The 25090-nt window shown below is 38.0% G+C and overlaps 1 protein-coding gene across 1 annotated transcript; it reads left to right on the plus strand.

Annotated features, from left to right (window-relative positions):
• The first annotated feature begins 13873 nt into the window (after nucleotides 1–13873).
• MPC2 (mitochondrial pyruvate carrier 2) lies at nucleotides 13874–24772 on the plus strand. The gene is made up of 5 exons (XM_072421903.1): nucleotides 13874–14059; nucleotides 21708–21748; nucleotides 22538–22622; nucleotides 23373–23484; nucleotides 24523–24772. The coding sequence occupies exons 1-5, from the start codon at nucleotides 13960–13962 to the stop codon at nucleotides 24578–24580; spliced, it is 396 nt and encodes a 131-aa protein (XP_072278004.1). The 5' UTR covers nucleotides 13874–13959; the 3' UTR covers nucleotides 24581–24772.
• The last annotated feature ends 318 nt before the right edge of the window (nucleotides 24773–25090 follow it).

The raw sequence follows: 25090 nt of genomic DNA on the forward strand, positions 1-25090 counted from the left end.
GATAAATAAAAATAAGTCATCTGCAAACGCGTTAGTTTGATTTCAGTATTGCCGAATTTTATCCCAGAAAACCCGGGATCCCCTTCCAACAAACGTAACACCAGATCTAAAGGCAGATTAAGTAATAGTGGGGACAAGGGGCAACCCTGTTGCGTTCCACAGTGCATTGTTATAGGCTGAGAGAGTTGATTATTCACTATAAAACGTATGGTGGGAAGGTTGTATTGAAATTTTGCATATGTCTGAAAGTGAGTCCCAAATTTCCTATGCGCCAGAAGTAAGTGTAAATAGGGCCAGAGTATTTTGTTGAAAGCTTTTTCAGCGTCAAGACTTAAGATTACATGGTTTTTGTCTATGGAAGAGTAGTTGCCGCTATAGCTGTTCTGATCCCTATGGAAATATGTTGGTTTCTTATAAATCCCAATTGGTGGTTGGTTAACAAGCCATCACTTTTTAATCTGTATTAAGGAGTGCAAAAGGTCTATATGAAGAGGGGTACTCAATATCTTTGAACAGTTTAGGAATTAAAAAAGTATAGGCTTCGGTAAAACCTGGAAAAGAAATGTGATCTTCTAAAATACCATTGCATATATCTAGCAGCAGGAGAGAAATATATGTATTTAACCGTTTAAAAATTCTGCCCGTAGACCATCTGGACCCGGCGTTTTCCCCAGTGGAAGGGATTTATTAGCTCTTCTCAATTCCTCAATGCGTATTGGGGCATTTAACTGTTCTTGTTGCAGTGACGATAAGGCCGGTAATTTAGCCTTTTGCAAAAAGACCTCTATATAAGCCTCTGCAAGGGAGTGCACTGAAAAGATTTGTGTGCAATATTTTTTAAAAATATCAATAATTTATGCTTGTGTAAAACATTAGTACCTGTGGCATTCTTAACGTGTGTTTAGAAAATTTCGGCTTTTGAGGTGATGCCAGATTAGCTAGGAGTGAACTGGTTTTGTTTCCCCATCTATAAAATGTATATTTCGTATGTCTGGTTTTAAGTAAGGCCTTAGCATGTAAATGATCCAAAACCAAAGCTGCCTGCAGCCAGGCTCATCTAGTAGTGTCAGTAGGATTATGCACATGGTTACGGTGTGCAGTCGCCACATTATAATAAAGGGATTTGCAAAGTTTCCTCTTCTCTGCTCGCTGTCCAATAACATTGGAAGAGATCAGACCCTGAATTATAGCCTTTCCATGTTCCTACAAAAAAACTGGGGTGTCCCAGTATGGTTGTATGTTGTCATCTTGGAAGTTAGCCCAAGATGTTAGCAAAAAGGATTGGAAAGCTGGATAGGAATACAAATATGTGGGAAAACGCCATCTTGTGGAATAAGTAATTGAGTTGGATAGTGTTACCTTCATAGTGACAGGGGCATGGTCTGATTGAAATGTAGGATGGTACAACACAGCAGCAGTTAATTAAAAAAGGGTGTCTACGGTTAAAAAAATGTTCTGGAAAAGGTTTTATGTACTTTGGACCAACAGGAATAGTCCTGTTGCGTCGCGTTTCTGGTCCTCCAAGGATTCAAGAGTGACAATGAATCTAGCATAGCGTGAAAAGCTTGCGGACAGCAGGATGACTGCACTTCCAATCTATCAACCATGGGGTCAGGAGCAGTATTAAAATCACTTCCAATTAAATTGGGGTAAGACCCTGACAAAAGTAATTCAGAGATTTGTAAAACAAAATGGGCATTGGGACCATTAGGAGCATAAACATTGAGAAGTGAATAAATGGTACCCTGAATCATCACTTTCACCAAAATATATCTAGATACCGGATGTACCTGTGTCTCCAGTATAAAATAAATTAGTGCTTTCTGAAAAATTACACCTGCCCCTCCTTTTTCTATTAGTATAGGAGGAAGTAATCACCTCTCCCACCCAAGATCCAGGGAGACAAAACGTATCTCTATGTTTCAAATGCGTTTCCCATAAAAGGATGACATCTGGGTGGAAGGAGTGTAAATAAACAGTCACTTTGCAATGCTTAACCACCTGACCGATAAGCCCGACCTTGGTACGGGCTAAAAAAAGTTACTATTTTCGATAACCCCGAACTTTTCTCCCTATATTAAAATCATCACTTACCTGGTCCCGCTGTGCTCATCCAGCGTCGTGTTGGTGTTCCAGCGTCGTCCTCCAGCGTCGATCTCCCTCTCCAGCGTCGGGTGCCTTCTCCGAGAACCAGCGTAAGAAGCCTTACGGAGAAGAAGATGCCTGGTCCCGCTGATCATCCAGCATCGTTCCCCTTCCAGCGTCGAGTGCCTTCTAAGACAAGAAGCTGGCTGGCGGAGAAAAAAAAGCTGGCCGGCTTCTTCCTGCGTGCGTGTCCCTCGGCGATGACGTCGGCGCGTGTGCGGGAAATTCAAATTCAAACTCATTCAAACACATTTTGTATTGGATTGAATACAAACTCCTGTATCCAATCCAATACAAAATAATACAAAATAAATACAAAGTATGTAATTGGTAAATTCAAATTCATATTTTGTATTGGATTGGATACAAACTCGCGTATCCAATCCAATACAAAATAATAATAAAAAAAAAAGTAAAAGTAAATAACTTGGAAATTCAAATTCATATTTTGTATTGGATTGGATACAAACTCCCGTATCCAATCCAATACAAAATAATAAATAATATATTTATGTGGTTTTGTCTATAGGTATGTGATGGACACTAGGGAGGTGTTTTAGAAAAATATAATACTATACAGTATACCGAATTATCGCATTTTCAGTATTTTTCATTTATTTATGTATTCTTGTTTAAGCTGATTTTTTGTGTCTTTTATTTAATTTTATTAAAAGTAATTTTTTTTTTTACATGATTGTGTGTTTCAAACATTTTTTATATTCATGATATCTACTAGAACCCTTGTTCGGACATATTTCTGTAAGTTACAGGTCTACAATTTAAAAAAAAAATTTCATGAAAACCTGTAACGCTTTTGGAACAGAAATCTAGACCTCAGTGTAACACTCAGGTGGTTAAAAGGATGATTAAGACCTCATATATTTAAAAAAAATCAAGTGAGGTTACTTCTGAGAAACCGGGGTGGTGGTGGTGGGGTGACGTCCCAGGCTATCCCACCCACTTGGAAAAGCAGAAAATGACCAATACATTTAGTACATAAGAAAACAGCCATTGAGATTGGAACAAACATTGAAAATGACCATAAAAATGTATACAAATAATTTGCCAAATGTTCTGCACTGCAAACCACATTTTAATTTTAAATGAACAATTAATGGGTGTAAAGCATATCTACTGTCCACTGCCAATTAATTATAACTGTTGATTGCACATGAAAAACAGGCACAGGGCCCCAAAGGAACCCACTCACTAAAAAATATGGGTGCTCCAGGTGTGATGCCAGTGAAAGGAGAAGAGGTGTCCATGTGGTTGAAAACGCTGTGGAATTCTCCTAAGGGGGCTGGAAGAAGATAAAGTGCTCTGGCCACACGGGCAAGATGGCCACCACACACACGTGTCGAGAAGAGCACTGACTCTGGGTGAAAGAAAATCTGTGCTCGGCCACCGGATCCCGTCGCCACAGAAGATGCAGGAGAGGGATATAAGTGTAGGTAGACATCTGTGACCCTGGGAGGATCGCGTTGTCGAGTGAGTATAGCTGCAGGAGCCGAAGCGCTGGTAAAATGCGGGCACCATCTCGGCTTAGTGTATTTTACATAGTTACTTAGTAGGTCAGGTTGAAAAAAGACATAAGTCAATCAAGTTCAACCACTAGCGAAATAAACATATTCCAAATATAAAAGCCTATGGGCATAGTTGGTCCAGAGGAAGGCAAAAAAAACTGTATTTGTTCAGATATAGAGCTTTGGGATTTATCTAGATTTATGGAGTATTGTGTTAATAATCAAGGATAACTGGCAAACTCTTTTTAGGTTTTGCAATATATAGAAGTAGATAATGCGTAATGGCAGTAAATTTAACTTTCTGGTTACCTATCTGGATTTTCTTTAAATCATTAGAAAGTTCCAGGAGACTCAGTAGGGGATCTAGTGCCAAATAGAATAGGGGATAAAGAGCATCCCTGACAAGTGCCCGATGTCATTTGTTTACCTCTAATCACACAGGAAAATATTATCACTTCAAAACTCCAACTAAACACTGCAATTTCACTTTGTAATTGGTCATAAATCATTTTCTCCATTGTTGCTAAGTAAATTCAACAGTTTGTTCATATTCTCACTCTTTCATAATGCAAAACCATTAGTAAGTAGCAACGTTTTTTTAACCACTTCTAGGAATCTGTGACAGTATGAAACCAGTCTGAATCTATTTTTTTTATCTGTTAACATGAAATTCTCTGTAAAAAAAGGTGATTTTTTGTGCAATTATAAGCTGCAATGTCACTTGTGATTAGTGTGATTAGTCACAAATAATTTTCACTATTGTTGCTAAGAAAATATGCCAGTTGTGTCCTATTTTTGACTGTTCCTTTTTTGTGCAAAATCAACATCAATAGTTTCCTTAGCCAGTTTTAGGAATCTTGGAATTTTTGGAAGGTTCACTTCTAACTGTGCTGTTGGTATTTGTAGCGCTTTGGTGGTTGTTGCTGGAACAAATTGCTGCTTGGTCCAATCAGGTCCATTGTTTTACCTCCCCCAATGCTCCTTTAACACATTTGGCCCTTGATGTATTCCAGCTTGGTTTATGTGGTGGATTAGTAAAGGCTTCCTACGGAATTTGGGACTTTCTAAAAAATCAAGCACTTGTTTACTTTATTCTCTTAGTTTAGGAACATAACCTCCCTTTTTATATTTAATACCAGATGTCCTCCTTCATTCAATCCAAAGTAAAACTTGCTTCCCCCTATGGTAATTTTAATACTGTTTAAAAATACTTGTGGATCACTTTCAAGAGGTAGCTTTTAAGAGTACAAAAAAATATATATATTTGAGTATAGCCTGAATTTTTTTGTTCTCAAAATGCAATTAAAAAAAGAATCTTGGTTCTTACTTTGGTCACACAGTAGATGGTGCTGTGTCTTTATGTAACACGTGCCAAGAAAAACCAAGGAGCAGGTGTTTAGAAAAATGGGAAAATAGATAGGACCTGTCTTGTATATCAGGTTATATAACTGGCTGAACAGAAAAACAAATATGTTGGTAGGTTCACCAGGATCTGTACTGCTGGTGTTTGCAGCGTACCGTAATAGATTTGTTCACCCTTGACCCAATTCTCATGTCTAAAGCCCTGTTTAAATTATATCAAGTAAATGATACATTTTAAATGACCAAATAAGTTTCAAATTGAATTTTTGCTAATTTGCATAATTTTAATATAAATAAGAATTTTATACAGCTTTGATGATGCATATAACATATTTAAAATTAGAAAAACTAGTAGTTATGATTCAACAGATATATCTGGCTTAAAAGAAAACTGTCTTCTTCTAAAACCACCTTTTGCAGAATCTTACAGTTTTAACAGAATAAGGTAACTTGTTGCAATAATTTCACTTGCTGGGTAAACAATAATCAAGATAAATATGCAATGCAATAGTCCGCTCTAGAAAAACATTTTTTTTTGTTAGAAAAATTTGTCTACAATTTTATAGTTGCAATGTTTTTTTTCTGTTGGTATAGAATTAATATATAACCCATAAAGTTGCAGATATTGCTGATAGACAAAAACATCTATGCCTAGCACTATACCTATATATCAATAACATAATGTATATTTAAGGCTTTAATTGAAATTTTGATTTTTAACAAGTTTTTGACATCTGTGGGCTAGTTATTACCAAGGGTCATAACAGGCTACATGAGAAAAAAAGGAGGATAAAGGTTAGACAACTAAAACCCTGTGATCCCTGAAAGCTATGGTCAGTTTTGTAATTTTGTCAAGTGAAACTATTTAAATAATGTAAAAATCTGTGTTATTCATGCTTTGTGTAGCTTACCTATGTACAGAACCATTTTTTAACATGGCAGGATGAAAATTTTACACTGCAGCACTGCATCACATGAAGAGGAAGAGGAAGAGGAAGAAGACATTTTTTCTGGTACCTTGTCTCTTGATGCTGCACAGCGAAAGCGTAAAAAAAAGAAATGCGTTAAAAATTTACCTAACATTGTGTTAGAGACACCCTTTATTTAAAATTGTAGGGGTTGGCAAATGCTAAAAGAAGGACATAACCAAGAAAGGTGAGGGGTTTCTGAAAAGATGTGTGGATTGAGGACAGTGGGGGATAAATCACTCTTTCCAAAACAATCTCTGTTTAGTACAACAAAATTCTATGCTATGCAAGTAAAGTATTTATTTATTCTATTAAACCTCCCAACAACAGAAAGTCATCTTGAGGCAAATCACTTTCTTTGTTACTCAGATACCTTCTATTTTAGGAAAGCTCTGCTGTGCTTGGGAAGTGTTTAATGGTTTTTTGATCACTTTAAGGCTAAGTTCAGACTTTTTTTTTTTCAGGTGGTACTGCTGAAGTTTAACTGCATTTAGCCACCCCGAAAAAAATACCATTCAAACAAATATGTTTGTACATTCTCCTTTTTATCCCCCGATATTTGCTTGCAGTAGCATTGCGACAGAGATAACTGCCCCAACCGCTTACAAGATTTTCATGATTCTTTTTTGAAGTTTAAAATAACGCACAGCTTACATCCACAAGCAAAGCAAGGTTACTGCCTGTTACTGCTCCTAGGTGACTATTGGTAAGTCTGAACCTAGCCTTGGAAAACCTCATAACTTGGTAAGGCTGGGTATTAGGAAGTATGTGGAAAATGCAAACTATTGCAGACAATGTAATCTTAAACCCAGAGATTTACAGAAATTCTTAAGGGTTTAGTTTTAAACATTTTTTGCCAGGGCAATATTTTCAATTTTCACAAATTAATAAAATGCACATTTTTGGCCTTAGGATTACATAAAACCCCACAATATTTTCTGAAAAATAAAGAGCCTCTGAAATAAAAAACATTATTTAAAAAAGTTAATACATTTTTATTATATTAAATAATATTTGTGTAACAGCTTAGCAACCCCATATTTTTAATTACACAATAAAACAACATTTATTTTAGTGCACATAAACTCAACATAATCTTAATTTTTGTTAAATCAAAAAGAAAATGAGATTGGGTCAAGTAAATAGGTACCAAAAACATTAAATCATGTAGTGTAACAGAAACTATGATGTCTAATATAGTCCATAAGCAGAGCTTTAAAAATCTTTACAGTATATCAGATTAGAATTACCATAAATAATGGCTCTAGAATTTTTCCTCCCACATGAGAGTTTTTAGCCAATATATATTACGCAACTGGTGTTTACTTATGCAAGTGTGTCATAGATGCACATATTTTCATTTATGTGTGAAAGTGTGGGATAGGGGGCTTTTTTCATTTGTGTTTATTTATATATTAATTTATTTTTTTATCACTTTTTAGATAAGACCCAATATCAGGGGTCATTCACTCTGGAACAAGCCTATAATTTAGAAAGGCAAAATATTTTTTTTTTAATCGTATTTAAGAAAAAATCTTATGCTTCTTTCTCTATTTGTAGCCTTCTAAATTAAATTTCAATGGTAACCTTTTTGCACAGGCTAAAAATAATAATACCAAATTTATTTTATGAAAATCCAACCATTCAAGTCCATGCCTTGGAGTAGCAAGGAAAATTACATAAAGAAAACATTTGTTCAAGGTCCAAGCCAGATACCTGGTATCTCTTCTTGGATGCTAGTTCATCAATGTTTGGGGTCAGGCTCTGAAAGAAATTCTCAGGATTGAGTGAAGGTGTTCATCAGTAAGACGACTTGTGTGCAATGTTTTGTTCATCTTCATCTTGGGGAATAGTTGCTCACACAGATATGTGCTGCCAAACATAGGGAACAGTTGAGGAGCTTGGGTACCGAGCTGGGGCATTGTGTCAGGGATGTAACGTGGAAATTGTGAAGCACCCACAGCGTCATAAACTTGGATAACAGCAGGCTACGCACAGCCTGAGAAACCGCTATATGACACAAGGCCATGGGTCGCCATGAAGCCCCTGTAACTCCAAAAGCCCCCTGACACCTCCTTCATGATGCTGAGGGGGGTTGCTGGAAATGCCAGACGCAGCCAATGCGAGGCCCACCGCTGGAACTCCCTCTTCATTGAAATAGTGCCACTACAATTCTCGGCATTAATTGCATCTATAAAACAGTCCAATGCGGGGCCGTGTTTAGGCAGAGAGCACGCTGGTCTATAGACGCGAGTGATGCCGGGAATTGTAGCGACGTTATTTCAATGCAGCGGAGGGCCAGCTGCAGTTCATATTTAGGATTTATTTGGGGGCCAAAAAAGGACGTTGCAGGCCAGAGTTTGACACCCCTGCCCTATATGATACTATTTTGACTTGGTTTTCCTTATAAAGATATCAGGGGTCTGGTAAACCCCAAATGTATCCCCTGCATTTTCTCTTAACAGATCAAGTACAGAACGTAATTGCTGTAACTTGCTGTTTATAGCTGATGAAGAAAATTATAATTATATATATTCTATTAATTTTACTATTGATTTGGGTTGATTACATGCTTTAGCTAATGGATAACTGTTCTCTTAGTAGAGTGGTTTGAGGGGACTATGGTACTGCCAGTGTCGTTTCTGGGTATTCTTGGAATTTGTGGTTTGTGATGGTGGCTGTTATCATCCAGCCTTGGCGGAGTTGGTTGAGATAATATTAGGAATTATGGCTCTGATTTATTAAAGCTCTCCAAGGCTGGAGAGGATACACTTTTATCAGTGAAGCTGGGTGATCCAGCAAACCTGGAATGGATTTTGTAAAAGTCATTAGCTATTTGTTTTAAATTTTGGAGTAGATCTATTCCAGGTTTGCTTGATCACCCAGCTTCACTGATTAACGTGTAACATCCTCTCCAGCCTTGAAGAGCTATAATTAATCAGGGCCTATGTCTATATTAGTTGTAGTAATTATGAATGAAATGTAATGTTGATTCTACAATGTTGATTTATTGTAACAAGAACAATATATCTTTTTGGGGCCCCACTTGGCATCCATTCAGCATTTCAGCTTAAATGGGCCTCACTTGGGCTAGTAGTCAGACCTTCTGATCATGAGCCATTAAGTCTCCACACATGTGTGCTTTGCTTTGCTCTATCTTTTAATCTTTCACTTTGTAACTTTTATTCTATATAAACCATCTAGATCAGCGGGCCGCTGCACTGCCCAGTGGGGTCAGGATAAGGACCCCGCTCAGGGGGCACACCGGCTAGATGTCCCCCAAATGAATTGCAGGCTGAGGGCAGTAGGCGGGTTGTGTATCTAGTGGAAAGCTCAGACCTGCAATGGGAGAGTGGGTGGGTTCTGGCATCATGACGTCACTATGGGGGAAGTTTCTTCCCTATTAAGTGAAACACGGTTCCTCGCGCATGCGCAGTCCGGAGCCCGAAAGTTTAGTGGTCCGTAGGCCTGAAAAGGTTGGCGACCACTGCTCTAGATCATCTCTCAGTAGACAGAGGTATTGTTTTCCTTATCACAGCTGTCAGCTTTCAAGAGCAGAAGTGCTCAGACCAAAGCAGCTTTGGGTTCACTGCATAGAGGACAGATTGAGTATGTGATCCTTCTTTCATGCTCCCCACTTGCCATCCTGCAGTCGATTGTTGTGTTCGAAGTGGGGCAAGCTTCTCGTAGAAGCGATCAGGCAAATTTACAGCAACCCAGATCATTTTCCCAGAGTCTGGTAATTTAAAACAAGCTAATAGCTGCTATTGCAACCATATAATTCTAACTTATTTTTAATGTAATGTTGTATGGTACATCGGTAATAAAAGAGTTAAAGGGGTCCTTCCATGTTTCCAGGATTTTTTTTTACAAATATAAACTAATATTTTTAATTCACATGTTTTGATTAAAAAACAATATAGCAAGTTGTGTGTAAAACCGCAAGTAGGCAAACGTAATCAAGCCAAGAATGAGAAACTTATGCTGCACAGATGTCAGCCACGTATTAACTATTATCCTCATCCAGAATAATTTTATTTTAGTTAAGACTTCAAGACTTTCGTTTGCACTATTCTATTAAAAGTGTGTACATATGGAATATTAATACAGCTATGAGAAAAGGAATGTATCAGTGAAAACAAGTTCTGGAACAAGTTGCTGGTTAGTAACAATAAGATAAACAAAACATGGTATAAAGAAAGATACCAAAATACAGTGTCATAAATGATGCTTTTTTTTATAATCTTGAAGGTTAACACAAATGTTTATGGACAGGATTCACTGATTATTTGCAATTTTTTTTTGGAAAAATGACTTTAATTCTTGGTTTATTAGTTAATTAAAATAATATTTTTATGTAATAAAATACTTGTTACCATTAGAATGTGGCCCCCTTTGAGGGACAGTTAGTGACAACTGTGTAAAGCGATGCGTAACTTGTTGCTGCTTATTAAATACAGTAAAAATAATTAGTACCCCAAATTTTCATATATACACAGCTTTTTCACCTTGGACAACTCAAATATTCCTATATTTATTATGAATATTAAACAACATCTGCCTTAAAAATAATCTGTGAGGCACTAATAGATGGTAAAGAAAGACTATTATTCTGATTTAGGTTGAGGTTACACCAGAAAGAACAAAGTCACTAAAGAAAATGAACTTAACATGTTTTATCATCTTTTTAAGGGTAAAATGTTTTTTTTTTAAATCACTACCAATGCTTTCACATTGCTTGTTTGTTTTTTTTTTTGGGCTTTCCCATCAAGTTTAACAAAAGTGCACAAAGTTCTTCAGTGAGTTTGGAAGACACCCCAAATCAGTGGGAACCACTGACTTTTTATAGTTAATCAACTGTCGTTTCACGCTGTCAAAAGGTATGTGCTTAAATATCTGTCCCAAAATTTTATTTTAGAGTTAAAATATGGACAAATTGTATTGTATTGTATTGTATTGTATTACCTGTTACTCCTGCCAGTTGGTTTCTATACGTTACTTCTCCAGCTTCTGTATCAGGCTAAGATGTCCAACTACAGTTCCGGTAACGGGTTGAAACAAAAGTTTTCTTTAGCCTATAAAATTCTCTTCCCATTGCAGAATATATTGTTCTTGTAATATTATGTTCTAGAGAGGGAACATAGACGAGAGAAGAATAAAGAAAGGATATCACACCAAGTTGAAGATCAAAATTGCAACAATATTCCAGCTCCAGAAAAAGGATTTTTGAAATACCTTTCATTAATGATAACTAGTTTGCATGTCACATAGTTTATTTCTTTTAAGTGCTGATATACCTAATAAAACCTTGAGGGCCTTTTCATCATAAGGACAAGCTAGAACTTAGGCAGCCATAGGTAAGTGAGGTGACATCAATATACCAGAAAACCTAATGTGATTGCAAATGAAATGCAAAATATATGTCAAATAGGCAGACATGAAGCTGGAAGCAATATTTTAGGCTCATAAAAACAAAAAATTCTATATTTAATGACCCTGCACTGATACAAGAATCTCAAAGTCTGCTTGTGTTCTAGGTGAATTTTAAGATTTTGGTGAAGTTGATTTATAAATAATCTTAAATGCTGATTAGATGAACATCATTCCCGTATTCGTAGTAGAAAACTTGATGCATTTCTTGGAACAAATCCACTACCTTCCTGAAGCCACTACCCCCCGATATACACCTATTTTTGATTTATTTATTTCTGCTGTCTTTTGCTCCATCACATGACGGGTTGCCTTTTGTTTCCCCCCGCACCCATAGGAGATGAATACAGTTGAAGTGATGTCAGGGTGTCATTCTGTGCAGAAGGACTGTGCACCCAAGCTGGTGTGATGACCCGTCAGGGGGAGTGTTCAGGACACACTGAACTCATAATATTATTGTTATTATTAATAATAAACAGTATTAACAGTATAAACAATTAATAATAAACAATATTTATATAGTGCCAACATATTACACACTGTTGTACAATAAATAGGGGTTGCAAATGACAGACACAGACAAGTGACACAGGAGGAGGAGAGGACCCTACCCTGAAGAGCTTACAACCCAGGACAGGGGTGTCAAACTCTAGCCCGCGGGCCACATTTGGCCAACAAGGTCCTTTTTTTTGGTACCGCCAAAGAATTCTGAAAATGAATTACATCTGGTCTGCCCGCCTACTACTACGTTTTGCAGTGAGTGATTCTGCTACTACAGTTCCCGCCATCACTCGCGTTTGTAGACCAGCGGCCTATGCGTGGCCCCGCATTGTTGTTCTGTTCTATTGACTGTTCTTTAGACGCAAGTAATGCCCGGAATTGTAGTCTCAGCATCACTTGCGTCTATGGAACAGGAGATGAAAGATTTCTGCCCCTCCCCGCCCCCCTCTCACACATCACAGGCGCCTACAGTAATACATTGTAACTGTAGTTCTGCATGCAAATGATAGAAGCGGCATAGAGGTTAATTTGAATGTTCTATATCTGGCAATACCAGCAGCAGGAAAACAATGGGTTAAATCGTCCCAACTGTATTTCTATGATTGTAGTACATAGCTGGGAGGACTTAAGTCAGTATTATGCTGAGGATCTATTATAGTGTGCTGGAACATGCACAGAGAATCTCCATTCATTTCCTTACACATGGCAAGATCCACATGAATCTCTATGTTACTACCTCACACCATCATGCAATGCAGGATACATAGACATTATTCCTGTACACCCATTATGTGACACAAAGTCTAGGCCAAGGGTCAGCAAACTTTTTGGTTACTAGGCCATTTCAGGAGGTCAAGAAGGCACACTAGGACTCTCTTGAGTCCTGCACTGATGGCTTTGCCCTCCACCAGGAACGCCCCTGAAGGGAAATTCCTCTCCTAAGCAATGAAGACGGAGGAGAGGGAATGTCCCCTTACCCCGGCGGCGGAAGTGTTAACGCCAGTAAATAGAGAAGGGAGGCATAACAAGGAGGCTCAAGAGCCGCGGGTTGCCGAACCCTGCCAGCCGGGATTGGGCCGATCTACCAGGGGGGCGTTAGGCCGGAACAAACTGCTGGCTAGGCCGTATCTGGCCTAAAGGCCGGAGTTTGCTGACCTCAGGCCGAGGCAATGATCACATGGTGCCTGACTAGCAGGAGCCTTGTGTTTGTTTCAATCCATTAGTGACTGCATAGTGTATTATTTAGTGTCAGACAAACTTGTGATGTGAGAGGATGAACAACACACGGGCTGCATAGATAGAAATTAGTCTTTTCAATCCTAAAGTGTGTATAGAGGGGTTTGGTTTTGTTAGTTATGGATGAAGTAGTAAACTTCCTCACATTTTTCAATACATTTTAAGTTTGGGCCCCGACTTGGTCTAAGTTTTTAATTTCGGCCCTCTGTGTATTTGAATTGGACACCCCTGCTCTAGGAGGTGGGTAGTTATTTGTTTAATGTTAGTCACCCCACAAGCGCATTAGTAGCAGGAAGGCTGCACCACTTCTCTATGGGAGGATAAAGTGGAATAGAATGTATTTCCTTTCCAAAACTTTCAGTTGGACTCCAAGCTGCAGAAGAACATTTCTCAGAACGTGGTAATGACTGCCACTATTTTCCCTTGATACAAGTTTTCTATTCAAGCCACAATGTATCTAATATTTGGGAGTAATCGTCTAAAGACAGTCAGTAGCATGTTTTCTGTGTTGTTGTGTATTGCCAGCCAGCCCTCCCCACATAACACGTCTGGCCGGTCACCTCCAGCTGAGTGCAACGCACAGATGGAACGCAAGAATAGTTGCGACAGCTGCCCGGAAAAGGCGGGACTTGTTGCTCTGTACACACTGTGTTCGACCAATAGGAAGAGCTATCGGCATAGACGCCCATCTAGAGGACCTTGTGTCAGCAGCAGCCGCATCCGGCCGGTCCCACAATACTATCCATTGCCCTCCAAGTCCCCGCACTTGTCAGTGAGTAGACAGAGCGGCAGACATGGCGGCAGTCGGGCTGAGGGCGTCTTATCACCGGGCTATGGATAGAATAGAGTTAATGCTTCCTGCCAAATTGAGACCTTTCTACAATCACCCAGCAGGTAAAATGATTCTCACAAGGACATTGGTCTTATTTACATGACTTCCACTGTCACAGAGATAGAAATACCTTATAAAAGTGTCTTTATTTTCCCCAATGCTAAGGTAAACAAAAGGTCACATGCAGTGTCATTGGGAACTCTGCAACACATATAACATTTATTGCATGGTAATTACCTATAGATGTATTGGGATATATTCATAAACCTGACAAGCCAAGGAAGGATCTTAATCTAAAATTTAAAAATGACCCCTACAATCTACCATCACATGAATAATTATTATATATTGAGTCTGTGGTAAGGCAGACTCTGCATACATAATGCTATATTGGTATAATGCAATGTATGTATTGATGTGTACAGAATGAGCAAAGTAATTGGGTTTTCCTTTGTCCATATCATATACTGAGCAGGAAATCTAATGTGAGTGGCTGCTAAAGGGAAATGTTTATATTGTGATGGTGACCCTGACACCTCCCCCTTATCTGTCAGGTCCCGCGTCGTCCCCTACGTATCCTGACCCAAGCGCGAGATCGGGTGACATAGGTTGGAAAAAAAACTTGACGATCTCACTGCGCATGTGAGATCGGCAATTTTTTTCCCAATTCACGAAAAGACCCTGCCCGAGCATGCGCAGAAGGACCACCCAAGTGCCTCCCGGGATGCGTGACATAGGTATGCCGGGAGGCTTTGCTCTCCTATTCATTTTTCACCGCCTAGGTGATCCAGAACTTTTTTGTAAAGTGAAAATTCTGAGTTTAGGTTTGCTTTAACCAAACCACAGGAGGTTGAATTTGGCATATTTTAAACATTGACAGGGGTTCTCTGAGACCTGAATGTTATTGTAAGGGTTCCCCAATGTTAAGGCTGATAGGCACTCAAGGGAGTCTATTTATAAAGCTGTGGATCTGACATTCCCTGTTGGAGATTACTGCCAGTGAAACACATGAACATGGAAGATTCTCCATCAGGAATTGTTTCAGTGAATATCAGAATCACTGTTTTATAAATACATCACATAGTGACTGCGAATGTCCAAGGTTTAAGCAGCGCTAGCAGTAAAAGAAAGTAAGGAGAAAACTCTCTCAGTTTGCCTTGTCGTAGTTTACTGTTTGTAGATGTACAGTGTACTAGTAAAGATTTTAGGGGATAACCCTTAGTAATGCAGAGAAGATTAAATCACAGAAGAAGCAACTCTAATCCATTGGAAGAACATCTTCTTGCAAGTTCTGCTTCTGTAGAATCTAGCCAGAGAGAGTACAGCCTATGCCAGGCATGGGAAAACTACGGCCCGCGGACCGTATACGGTCCAATACGGTTGTTTCTCTGGCCCTTTGGGTGTTCTGCGTTTCTGCCTGGTGCCACCCCGAGCAGGGTCAGGAGAAGGACCCAGCTGGGGGGGCGCACCAGCCAGGACCATGGAACATGTCCTGGCTCGTGGAGGTGGCAGGCTGTGTCGCTGGACAGAACCCGCCCGCTCTCCCATCACAGGCTCTGAGCTTTCAATGGGAGAGTGGGCGGACTGTCACTGCACATTACCCGCCCACTCTCCCATCAAAGGCTCAGGTCTGCCATGGGAGAGTGGGCGGGGTTATGCCATCATGACGTCATGTTCAGTGGCGTCATGATGGCATAACCCCGCCCTTTCTCCCATCGGCCTGGCCCCCCTTTCAAATTTTATTATGTGGCCCCTGACTGAAAAAGTTTGCCTACCCCTGGCCTAAGCCAGAAGATGGGGTGAAGTAAGTATACGTAAACCCTAACAATTTTGACAGGTACATTTAGTGATTTGTGACGTCGGGCAGGGGCCTAGGCAGTGCAGTGTTGTAAGGTCCGTTTTGGTATTTCCTAGTATCTCAATGCCATCTAAATATTTTTTAAACATATTTCAAAAGAAAAGTCACATACAACAAATAATAAAATCCCAAAATCTGAAAGTTCTAGTCTATGAAACATTTTTTGAGCTGCCTAAAAACACTTTATATATATTAGTAGGTATGTTAAAGACCACTTCCATAAACAACTTGTTCTGTATATACCTAAAACTTGCTTTGGGTATGAGATGCTTGGCACATGTTCTGGCTGATTTCAGCTTGCTTGGGAATCAGTTTGTTTGAACACCGAATGACTCCCCCAGTTTGACCAGTTTTAGAGGCCCTATATGTGAACTTTGTTTTGATTCATGTGACTTTCATTTGCCTGTTTGTCCTGGTAATTATACTTCCCTAGGCTACCTAAACCTGAGGACTGTAAACATGTTGGACTTGTCTGTCTACATTTTTTATAGTTTTTCTTCTAGTTAACTTTTAAAGTTAGGTTGTGTCAGGTAATTTAGATAATAAAAACCTGTGATTTGTCCATGCAGGGCAAAGCAATGGGTTTACATAAATGTCATTTAAAGCCTTATATCTTATACTTTCCTGCATTTTATTCTCCTCCTGATCCTTTTCTATCTCTGTGTAAGCTTCAGAGCTTACACAGTTGTAAGGATTTTTAACCACACCTCCCTGGTACACAGTGCTGGTTCCTTTTCTGGATGTGTTGTATTAAGAAGGGGAACAAGTGACATTCATACCTAAAAAAAAAAAAAAAACAGGTTTTATCTTCCTTCCTAGATATCCTATAGCACATTACACAAAAAAAATTAGGGAAAATTGATTAGAATTTGTGGAAACGGTGAAGGTTAACATTTAAAGTCTACGGAATGTATTGCTTTTGTTGCCTGGAAAAACACTTTAAATATTTAAATCCACATTCCCAACCAGTGGTTTGTGGCTCTTAGCCAGGACTGGAAAAATGCACGTGACTCAAAGTATGGACGTCAAAGCATGAGAATCGTATAACTAGAATTTTCTAAAGGAGATCAGCAAGGTCAACCTACACATTTATTCTCCTTTAGGCAAAGTCCTTTAAATGTTATTGGTTGGTGGGGCCTAGATATCTAACTAACCAGTCACCTGTTCACTGCACAAGTTTACGTTGTGAATGCATGGGAGATTATACATACATGTGGATGGTAAATGTGCCTTTAATATATCTATCAACACAGAGATAGAAAAGTTTCCTTTTAAGGACACAGACAAGTTTTTAGAAGACTTGGGGAGGGTTAGACCTTGTAACAATGGGCCTGATTTAAGACTCTTAAAGGCTGGAGTAGGTACACTTTCATCAGTGAACCTGGGAGATCCAGCAAACCTGGAATGGATTTCTTAAGTTATTTGCTATTTGTTAGGTTTTCTGGATCACCTAGGTTCACTGATGTAAGTTATTAAACCTCTCCAAGGCTGGAGAAGATAAAATCAGGGCAAATATTTCTATTCCAGGTTGTGCTTTTTTTTTCTAGGAGTGTCCTTTTTACTATCCAAACCAAAGTTAGTTGGATCTAAAGAACCGGCAGACATATGCTTCCAGTAACTTCGCCAGAAAGGGCGATAATCTTTGTTTTTTTTTTTTTTAATGTTGTTAGTCTGGATCCTGGAATTTGTGTAGCAGTGCTTTCTGCTCACTGCTCGTGTTGCTTACCGTTGCCTTTCTGCAGAATATTTAATGTTAACTGCTACATTATTTGGTTCTATTTTTCTCTCCATTTTGAATGATTATTATGAATCTCCATGAAATCATTGTTAAGATGTTATATCAGTTTTTAGTATTGTTTTATTTTGCAAGTATGAAAATTTTTTGGGCATGACTTGATTCAATGCCCTTGAAACAGTGATTTTGGCTAAAATTGCATCTTTTATGCCAGAGTAGGACATTCATCAGTAGATCATTAACCAGTGCTCTCATGGCCAAATTTTTGGTCCAGCATTTTTTGGTGTATTTAATTTAATTACTTTCATTTAAAAAAAAATAGTTATTTAAATTTTAAAAAATATGTGTATAATGTTGTTTGTGGAAAGACAAGGGTGAACGAGCAGGTGAATAAGTAGAAGAGGTCCAGGGTTAATGATTGGAGTCTTGGCTTTAATAGGAGCTTGGATACAAAACAGTTGATTAATCATGCCAGTACAGACAGAGCACTGACCTTTTTGTTTGGATTGACATAAACTGCTAAGCAGTTTGGACTGATTAGTGTATATTCAAAAATAGTCCTTAAAAATACTTATGAAATACCTTACCATTTAGCATTAAATAGTTTTACCAACCTCTCTGCCTAGCCCCACATTGGACTGTTTTATAGACGCAAGTGCAGGGAATTGTAGTAGTGGTGCTATTTCAATAAAGAGGGAGTTCCAGCAGCAGGCATAAGATAAGCAAAACCTCTATGTTTCCATATGAAAAGGTTTTATATCTAATGAGACGGATAAACTTCCTCAAATTTTTCAATAAATGTAAAGGTTGTCTAAGTTTTTAATTTTGGCCCATTATGTATTTCAGTTTGACACCCCTGCACTAGTGTAAACGTGTCCTAAAATACATAGATTAAATACTTATATCGGAATGGGAAATGTTTTCTTTTTTTTATACATTTACAGTTCATCTACACAGTGCAGCCCCTGTCATTGTAAAAGAACTTTTTTTACTTCTCTTCCTGTCTTAGCCTTTGACGGGATGGTTAAAGACAAAGCATCAGAATGATGCTCTCCTGCTCTCCCTGTTCTTCCCTTGTGTCTGCATGTCTCCTATTAGTACAAAGGAAATGCAGCTCCACTGACCACCTAATTTTGCTGCATAATTCCCTCTCCTTTGCCTTGCCTAATCTGAGTTTTTCTAATCTGATTTTTTTCTGTACAGTGGGTTGCAGGAGGCTGAGGCATTTTGATCCAATACCGTGCTAAACTGCAGTTTTGGCTGGAATGGCCTCTTTCATGCCATAGTGGGACGTCTATCCCATCAATCCTACCAGCATGTAAAATGATAAATACAAAGCTGTGAAAATCTAACTTTTAATATCGGGATATAGTTTAGCTTTAAAGGGTTGTGATGCAAACTTGGATTGACAGATATTGTTAACTTTTATGTATATGGTGAAATTCTGTAGTGTTTTGACTGTTGAAGTCTGTGCCAATAAATCCTGTTTATTTTAGGTTTTCTGCCTTGCAGAACCTTTGCCACCTAATCTTTCCTATGGAAATGGCACATAGATATTAGGACCAGCAATTTCTGGTTAGCTAGGGTCCCTGCCAATAATCAGATAGACCCAGAGGAAGCCAGTGCAGCCAATGGTATTTTATAAGCTCTTCACCATCCTGACAAAACAGTGTAAAATCACAGCAGTAAACCAAGTTCAGTGGGTCTTGATATTTCGATTTATAAATGATGCATTGGATACAATGTGTAAAATAAAAAAAAACCCAAGGCGTCCCACCGTATGTATTTTTTCTTTACATTCCATGATTTTCAGTCCTCCTGTCAATCTCATTTTTGTTACTTTGTTAATCCTTGCATGCCTGAGCAAAATCCCAAGCACCGTGCTGGTTTGGCACAAAGGCTAACATTTCACTACAGTAAGTTTTTATTTCTAATATACATATATAGTTTCTCTGTATAACCATAATTTAGATTATGTAACCACTTAATGACTTGCAGGCAGTAGATCTACGGCCTAAACAAAGAAGCGTTCCTGAAAAAATCCCTCCTTCTCCTGGTATTGAAGTTACTGGCTTCGAGATTAGGATGTTTTTGATCAAATGTGTCCCAGAAATTTTGGCAGCACCCAATCGGAGCGTCTCCTGTTTGCAAAGCATTCTGAATTGTCAGCAATTCCATAATAAAGAGATGTTATGAAAACATGTCTTTGTCTTTACCACCCTTGGCTAATTCAGAATGCAGAGATGGGCAACATGTTACATTGTGACAAGATTTCACACATACCAGAACATGTATCGTGTAAACAGAAAAGTGTTTTTAGTTTTTTTAGTGTTATGCCCCATAGCATGCATGTATGAGGGGGTGCTAAAAAGTTCCTGGCTTTGCCCAGAAAGAAGAGAACCAGAGTTATGAAATAACACATTTATTCAACATATCCCCCCCTGGGAATAATGCACTTGGTACAGCGTATTTGCAGCTTTTCTAGACCGTTCAAAAAAAAAGTCAGCAACTTTGACATCAGAAACGTCCTCAAAACGTTTTGTTTCTTCAAATTCAGGAACACATAATAGTCCGAAGGAGCCAGGCTAGGTGAGTGGGAGGATGGTGGACCAATTGGAAACTTAGGATGTTTAATTTGGCAGCCACAACATTAGACGTGTGCACAGGTGCATGGTCCTGCAAAAAAAGGATCCCTTTGGTCAACTTTCCAAGGTGTTTCATATTAATTGCGTCCTTCAGCTGGTCCAGGAGGTTAGCATAATACTGTCCGGTGATACTAGAGCCCTGAGATAAGTAGTCCTACAGAATACTGTCTTTGTCCCACAAAATGGACGCCATGACTTTTTTGGATGATTTCTGGGTTCGGAACTTCTTCGACCGCGGAGACCCACTGTGTCGCCATTCCTTTGACTGTTCCTTGGTTTCAGGATCATAGATGTGGAGCCAGGTTTCATCCTCAGTCACTAACCTAGCCAAAAAGTCTTGTGCAGCTTCAAAATAAGCCAATACAGCTTTGGAGTTTTCAACTCGTTCCTTCTTCTGATCACTTTTCATACATTTCGGCACCCACTTTGCTGAAAGCTTGCGCATGTCTAGGATAGTGGTGATAACAAACCCTTCCGTGAGATGTCAAGTATCTGGGCTATCTTTTTTGCGGATATTTGCCAGTCTTCAATAATCAGCTTACGGACAGCATCGCAGGTTGCCGGGTCAGTTGAGGTTGGGGGGCGCCCACTGCGGGGCTCATCTTCAACAATGAAATGCCCAGTCTTGAAACAAAATATCCAGGTTTTGACAGTGCTGTAGGAAGGACACTTCTCCCCCAGTGTTTGTGACATCTCAGTGTGAATGTCCTTTGCTGACTTTCCCTGGAGAAACTAAAACTTCATGACGGCCCGTAAAACTTGCTTGTGCCTCTGCCATCACAGCTTTTCACTAAAAGAAAAAAAAAACAGTTTTAAGAATCGCAAAGACCTGACATTTTCACAGTTACATATTAAGATATTAGGCTGTCATATGCCCCCACACTCATTTTTCTATTTCACCTGGAATGATGCAAAGAACTTCCCAGCACCCCCTCGTATGTAGTGAAATGTGCTTGCCTATATTAAATGCAAAACAGGAAAAACACTTGCATGTTGGTTAGTCTCAAAACCTTGACTAACAGGAAAAGCATGGTTGTATCTCTTTAATAAATATGACTATTTATGAAATTATTACAGAAGAGTTTTCAAAAAAGTTGCATATTGTTGCACAAATGTGTTTTTCTCCTTTAAATGATAAACATAAATTAAAAAATGTAACTGTAATATTTACACCTAAACAATTCCTATATCTTTCATGAAAATGAGAAATAGCCCCAGTCATGAAGAGGTTAAAAAGCCTAGTAGTTTATGAAGCTTAATTAAAAGCTATTAGGGTCTTGTAGAGTAAAATGAAGGATTGAAGCAGTATTTTAGAACATACTTTAGCTGTTCTGATTGGATGGAAGATGCCGGGCATATTTTTTTTTAGCTAGATGTTTTTATGGAAGCCTGCAACTAGTAAATATGGTTAGTATGGTTTGATAGGTGTGACTAGCTCATATTTAATAAATATCCCTTGCTGTATTTTTTAGGTCCCAGGACTGTGTTTTTCTGGGCTCCCATAATGAAATGGGTAAGTGTCTGTACTGAATTGTGCCACTGTATTATTCTCTACATACCAACATACTATTATGCCCTGTGTCATGTTTTTGTTATAATAAATAAATAAATGCTGTCCATCATTCCTAAATCTGTCGGTATGTAAAGAGATATTTGGTATTTTATATATTTTTTTTTACTTGAATAACCAAAAAGTGCATATCCTCAGGCAGAATGAAGCTAAATATTGTTGCATTCTCAAATGACAGTGGTCATCTGCTGGGAGTGTATTCATCTTTCAGCACCATTATGGTGATCAGCCTGATCATGAAAAGTATACCGTACAATTGTTTCTAAGAAATATTCTAAAAATCTATCTATATCTGCATGTTGGCAGAAAATAAAATTCTAGAAGTACCCGAACATAATTAGTATAACAAAATCCTGGGTCATTCTGAACTGCAAACGTCCAGCATATGTTCCTGACTGTACGTAAATACCCACTAGACAGTGAAACAACCCATCGTGGTGATGGCCTCAAAGGAGTGGATGAGAGGAAGGAACGGGCAAGTTTCCACATTGCCATAAAGCACTAGGTCAATTCCCAATAATTGGTATAGAATTTGGCCATGGTGGGAACTACAGCCTGATATACACATGCAGAACCAACTAGGGGTCTGTACTTGCAAGTGTTGCTTTTATAGTCTTTTTAATTGTTTAATTGTAGTTGTAATTATAATTGTTGTAATTGAGTACTCCAACTTTATCTTAAAATTAAACATAAATTGTTTTTGATTCACTGTATTTCTAATCTGATTTTCAGGGTCTTGTGCTTGCTGGATTAGCTGATATGACAAGACCTGCAGATAAATTGAGCACAGCCCAATCCGGTGTACTAATGGCTACAGGTAAATAACATTAATTTAATGTACCTTGCGCCTGCATACTTATTGGGGTTTATTGGTAGAAATAACTGTGTGTGTCTTTTGGTTGTTCTTTTGGATGTGCTCTGTTTTCAACACATCTGCTTCAAGAACAGTTTGCTTTATGTCACAAATATCAGGTCTGTGCCAGTCGGGGGGAACACAGATTGGTAGGATTTTGTGGCACAAACCAAAAGGTTTTTTTGTTATGTTTTGATTACCTTTAGGACAAGACTGTTATATATGTATAAATTATTAGATGCTTGTCAGTATATTTTGGTTACTTTTATTAAAATTGCACAATGCAGATTAGGTTTTTTTTTATTATTAAAATTGTGTAATAAATAAGCCTATCATTTTGGTAATAATGGCACATTGCCCAACAAATTTTTTTGCTGTGGGCATTGATATGGGCATCTAGGCATCAACAACCCTTTGTAGTGAAAGAATTAATGGTGAAATGTTTACTTCTATTAGTAGAAAAACAACATAATAATGTTCCGTATATATGGCAGGAAAGCATGTGAGGGAGAAAAAAGACTAAAATAGGAAAAAATAAAGGATGGATGGGTGCAGTTATGCCTATGCTGCATCTTCCTAGTGTAAGGGCTACTTTTAAAAGGAAAACTGTTAAAAACATAAAAAAGAAAACAAATATAAACCGGCTTTTGCTCCGTAAATGTTTCGTTTCCTCAAAGTTTAACATCTTCTGTATATTTTAAAATGTTTTCACAGGACTGATATGGTCACGCTATTCTCTAGTGATTATACCGAAAAACTGGTCTTTGTTTGCTGTAAACTTCTTTGTTGGCTGTGCAGGAGGTTCCCAGCTGTTAAGAATATGGCGGTATGTATTCAAATCAATAGCTGTGTGGTAAACTTAATATCTAATTTCTAATGTATATAAAAACAAGATGCAGGCTACGGGTGACAGGTTGCAATCTAGGACACTTTGGATTTCACTGTTTTAGTTCCATGAACAGTGTAGTTCGAAATGGATTTGCTCTCTACATTTCACTAATATAAAGAGAGCTTTTTTTATTAGGACAGTGATATGTGAAGTTACCCATAGCAACCTGATTTTACCTTTTACTAACCTGGCTATCATAGTCTAAATTCGGTATGCTACAGGTTACTGCACTGTGTACACAGGCTTTGTGCTTGATTAGCAAGGTGGGTAGTTTTGCTTATGTAAAATGTTTGTATGATTCTAATCACCCTGTTCACATTTTTCAGCAAATTATTTTGAGTATAGGAATTATTAAAATGTAAAATGTAAAGCAAAAAAGCTCTTATAAAAAAAGCCATATATGCAAAAATCTATATAAAAAAACAAAAAATATGGAGGAAGCACAGACTTCAAGCTTTTGTTAGACATGCCCACACATACATATATCAATAAATGAAAATTTGTATCTCAAATTTGCATTCTGATGAGATCCTCTTCCCAGCATTGGCCATCGCAACACATTGCAGAGTTGAGATTGTAGAAGAAAGATCTGTTGCTGATCTGTGGGTTTTTAAAACCTGCAAATTGTTCTGCATTGTTTGTTACTGCTTACCAAATTTTTCTCTTTTCCAACATGTCACGAAATTTAAATCCAGTCATATTTTTGTTTTTGTTGGCATTTGATAGAAAAAACGACCTTTCACGATACTCAATATTAAGGCATATGTTTAACAGCATCAGACATATTACTTAGTAGCTATATATTTAGACAAACACACTTCGTAATAATGTCACAAAATTATGTGATCCATATATGATGTGTACTTTGTGTATATGTATCCCCCACATACATCCATGAAGAAATCTGAGTTTGGGCTTGTTTGAGCTTGGGTGTGATTTACTTATTATACTTTTTTATTTTCATTTTCATTTTAGGTACAATCAAGAACTAAAAGCAAATGCCATTGAAGATCAACAGAAAGCAGAGCCTTGAACAAATTCTTCTAGAAGCCATTTTAACACAACCAGTAGAGATGGTATCAGTGCAACTAAACATTTTGTTTGCGTCACAGCAAATCGTCTACGTGTACTGTTAACAATAAATGGTTTGTTGGACTGATTTTTATAACCATATTATATAGGATCTTCCTTAAATTAATAAACAATAAATAACTTTTTAACAGTGCCAAGGTGATCACTGTTTTCTATCTGTTGTTCAAATTCTGTGGTTTTTGATAAAGAAATCAAATAAGTAGCTACTTACAATGCAATCTGCAAACATACAGGAATATTTTTTGTAGGGTAACACTGCTGTGTATTATGCTCAGACCTTCTCATTTTACGGAATTCTAAATACTTAGTATAAGTATACTTGTTCTCTTGCATGCTCTGTATGTATAGCCAAAACATTTATTTAGATTTAGTTTTATTATTAATAAACAGTATTTATATAGCACCAACATATTATGCAGCGCTGTACATTAAATAGGGGTTGCAAATGACG

The sequence above is a fragment of the Pyxicephalus adspersus genome, chromosome 1, assembly GCF_032062135.1.
Source record: "Pyxicephalus adspersus chromosome 1, UCB_Pads_2.0, whole genome shotgun sequence".
NCBI classification, from domain to species: Eukaryota; Metazoa; Chordata; class Amphibia; order Anura; family Pyxicephalidae; genus Pyxicephalus; species Pyxicephalus adspersus.